General features: G+C 32.5%; 1 protein-coding gene across 1 annotated transcript; it reads right to left on the bottom strand.

Moving 5' to 3' along the window:
- Nucleotides 1-347: 347 nt before the first annotated feature.
- On the bottom strand, nucleotides 348-2,681 carry LOC108383156 (uncharacterized). Its single transcript, XM_017639536.1, has 3 exons — nucleotides 2,646-2,681; nucleotides 2,217-2,532; nucleotides 348-1,141 (listed from the first exon to the last, which is right to left on the bottom strand). Exons 1-3 carry the CDS (start codon nucleotides 2,679-2,681, stop codon nucleotides 831-833), a joined length of 663 nt encoding a protein of 220 aa, XP_017495025.1. The 3' UTR covers nucleotides 348-830.
- Nucleotides 2,682-3,638: the final 957 nt, after the last annotated feature.

Genomic DNA, 3,638 nt, shown 5'->3' with positions numbered 1-3,638 from the left:
CCCCATACAAACTTACGATATAGATATTTTTAAGGACCACCCTAAAGTATTTATACTCAAATTAATAAAATACAAAGGTAATGAGTACTTTTGACTTACTTAGATTAAGTTGCAACATTTTCCCTAATTATAGTTCAATTAAAGTGGAGTTGTATATATTAATACGTAAGTATATCTATGCAGGTTTTACATATATATGTATGAGTATTAGCTTGTGTTTCGGGTATCTGGATATTGCGCAATGAAGCACAGTCAAGTTGCAGCGTTCACACAATTTCGAAAAAGAAATCGGCATACAATTTTTGCTCCATTCTTGAAAATACGAGTATGGGATTAACAATTTTTAAATGCCATTCCATTTTTAAGTACTTCTGTGAGATTTCTTAATATTAATATCTATTTTATGTATGTGCTGTGAAGCATTTTAGTTACTAAGTAGAAGCCTCTGGTTGGTAGAGTTGCCAACATACATGCTAATTTTGGGGGGAGACAAAATTTCGTTCAAGACGCTTAGTTGGCAAGTTTTTCATTTACAAATGCAAAATTCACCACCAATATGCCTTCACAAACTTCTTTACGCTCAATTTTGTTACATACTGTATATATTTATGTAGGTAGGTATGTATGTACAACAAGTACTTTTTTTATTCTTTTTTTTTTACTCGTTTCGCAACTTTCTTTTCAGTTGCAGCTGAACTTTTTGCATTGCATATCCGCTTTTAATATTTTTTTCCCACTGTGCATTTTCATTGCTGTAATTTATGAGTACTATGTTTGTATTTAAATGCAACTGCTCATTCACGCTTTTCACTTTTATTCATTTGCTGCGTTTAAGCATTTGACTCTTTTAGATTCTGCAATCGTGCCAATTGATTTGAGTCCAATTCCTCAGGTATGCTTGCACGTCCGCCCACCACCTGCTTGGGTGTTTGTACATCATCAGCGCTCAGCTCGGCATTGATATCTGCTGATTGTGCACCGCCGGAGAAAGCATCATCGAAGTTGGCATCGAAATGTGCTTCGAAATTCGCCTCGAATCCGTCGCCAGCATCACCGCTGCCCTTTTCATTGAATGGATCTTCGGCTTCCTGCAGAGTTTTTACCTCGGAGTCGGGATCCTGATCGGATGAGTGCGTGTCGTCTGCAAAGGTATTAGAAATCTTAAAAACCAAGTTCTTACCCCAAAATATTACTAGTATAAATAATCATTTTCATTACATACCAATATTTATGTTTAATTGATCTACTGAGTAAAACATAAAAGCCATTTTGGATCAATTCATGTCAAATCGATCAATGTTTGCAATTGACCATTTTCGATTTGGATGAATTTTGGTCAGAACTTTTGTTTATCAAAGAACAAAATTCTGCCAAAGGAAAAAAAAAATATTTCGAAACTTCAAAATTTCCACGATTTCGCAATTTTATTTTTAGAATGTCTCAAAAACTGGTTTGTTACAAAAATGGTTCCGGCCTAATTTTAGAGTTGACCTTAAAAAAAAATTATATTTTTAAAAATTCGAGATGTAAAAAAAATATAGATTTAAAATACGTAAAATCAAAAACTTATCTATATAAAGATTTTAGCTCTTTTTTTGTACAATGCCTCTAACTGATCTTAAAAGAAGCCTTAATTTTCATGAAGGTATTTTTTAAGATATGAATTTTTGAAAAAAAAGTTATTGTTATAAACTTTAAATTAAATATAAATTTAAGAATTTCAATGTAATTTTATTTAGAGATTGCAAAAAAATTTCAAAGTTCAAAAAGTTTTATCCAAAACAACATCTTCTTGAAAATTTCAGGATCTTTTAAGATAAGTTGAAGGTTATCAAATACCTAAAAATTTAGCAAAAATCGATTTTGTCAGTTTTCGCACTTACGATTTTTTCGCATTTCAAAATTGTGTCAATTCTTTTTATTTTAAAAACAAAAAACAATTGGAAAATCCCGGAAGTTTTGAAATTTAGAATCTTGCAAGAACTTTCGAAAAAAAATGTTTTCCTTTGCCAGAACTTCGTTATATGATAAAATAAAAGTTTTTACCAAAATTCAACCAAATCAAAAATTTGGTCGATTACAACCATTGGTTGGTCGATTTCACATGGATTGACCCATTTATATATACCAATGCTTTCTCCTAATTTTCCCATTTCAGCACCTGAATACTACTAAAGTGGCAGCCTTTTAAAAGAGCTCCTCTTCTCCCAATTTACCTTCATGATTCTCATTTTCATCGGCCGCTGCTGCTGGTGCCACTGGTTTGGGTTCCACTTTTTTCTGCTTTACAGCCTTGTCATTGCCGCCGCTGGCAGTTTTCGCTGTTGCTGCAGCTTCAGCTGCACTGCCGCCATCACTCTCTCCTACCGGAGGGAAAGATTTATCTGTGCCGTCTTCAACCATTGGGGTTGCGGCAGTAACAATTATTTGTGCCATACCTAAATTTAGTGAATTACCTTCCTTGCTGGTGCCGACATTTAAAGCCGGTGGCGGCAGCGATGGTGGCGGATTACCATCGTCGCTGATATCGTCCTTAAATTTAATAAAAAGAAAGAAGGTATGTATTTTTTAAGATATAAAAAAAAAAAATTATTTCTAAATCGCGCTGTGGAAAGCCTAAAGCAAATACGCTAGCAAAAAATTACCTCCATTCCAGGCTCTTGTATGAGTACTGAATGCATTAAATTAGAAAAAAGGGCAAAGTGTTAACACATTTCAATAGAAATTCATATTTTATTAGATAAGTATATGTAGTTTAATTAACCGCTTATTAAGAAAAATTTAAGGAGAAAAAATTAACAGCTGTGGAACATACATACATAGATACACTAAAACACTACTTTTATATATGTACATTAGTGCGAACCGGTATAGGAAATTTCATGGGTATTTCTTTTGTTCATATAAGTAACAGGCTCATAAATATATAATTAACTTGTTTGAAATAACTAATAACTATCTTGCTCTGTGTTTGATTATGTGTACAATTTCAATACTACAACGGGTCGCTTTGTTTACTGGTAGAATGTAAAACAGAAATACTTAACATTTAGATAAATAAAACATGCTTTTAAATTTATTTGGAATAATTTGGTTATGCTTAAAAGTGTATTGTTTGCTGTAATTTTTTAATCGTTTTCCTAATTTTTTTTAATATTTTTTGAAAAATCTATTTTATAATTTTGTCTCACAAACTCGTTAGAAAAATTCAATCATTACTAACTATTTGATAAAATAATGCGAGCTCTAAACTACCTATGTATATATTGTATGTGCTTGGTGAAAAGTAAAATTTTTCCACGACAATGGAAATCTACCAAAAATTTAAAAACACTGAGGAACCTTTCAAGTAAAAGCATCTGTCTGATCGCTCTGATTTTCCTGCCTGAAGAACGTTATGGTTAAGGTTTGAAAGAAACTTGCAAACAATTACATAAAAATGTGGAAATCTTCGGCAAGAAATCATATTTGTATTATCGCGGAGAACAACACTGATACCACAGTGCGACAGTAAATTTTACACACAAAAAAACTGAATATACTAGGGAAGCTACCCAGCAAAAAATGGGTAATCGCTTTTAGTGGTAACGTGTTCTAGAAGGGATAGCGTTATAATGCCTTCGAATTTTTTCGCTTCT

Source organism: Rhagoletis zephyria, unplaced genomic scaffold, assembly GCF_001687245.7.
Source record: "Rhagoletis zephyria isolate East Lansing unplaced genomic scaffold, Rhagoletis_zephyria_1.1 Rzeph_scaffold_31095, whole genome shotgun sequence".
NCBI lineage: Eukaryota > Metazoa > Arthropoda > Insecta > Diptera > Tephritidae > Rhagoletis > Rhagoletis zephyria.
This window is presented reverse-complemented; position numbering and strand designations above follow the sequence as displayed.

Bases quoted from the DNA above. Each gene is read 5' to 3' on its own strand.
- LOC108383156 (XM_017639536.1), bottom strand. From the start codon at position 2,681: ATGCATTCAGTACTCATACAAGAGCCTGGAATGGAG. The intron at 2,533-2,645 runs GTAATTTTTTGC...ATTAAATTTAAG, and splicing joins TACAAGAGCCTGGAATGGAG to GACGATATCAGCGACGATGG. The intron at 1,142-2,216 runs GTAAATTGGGAG...ATACCTTTGCAG, and splicing joins TGAAAATGAGAATCATGAAG to ACGACACGCACTCATCCGAT.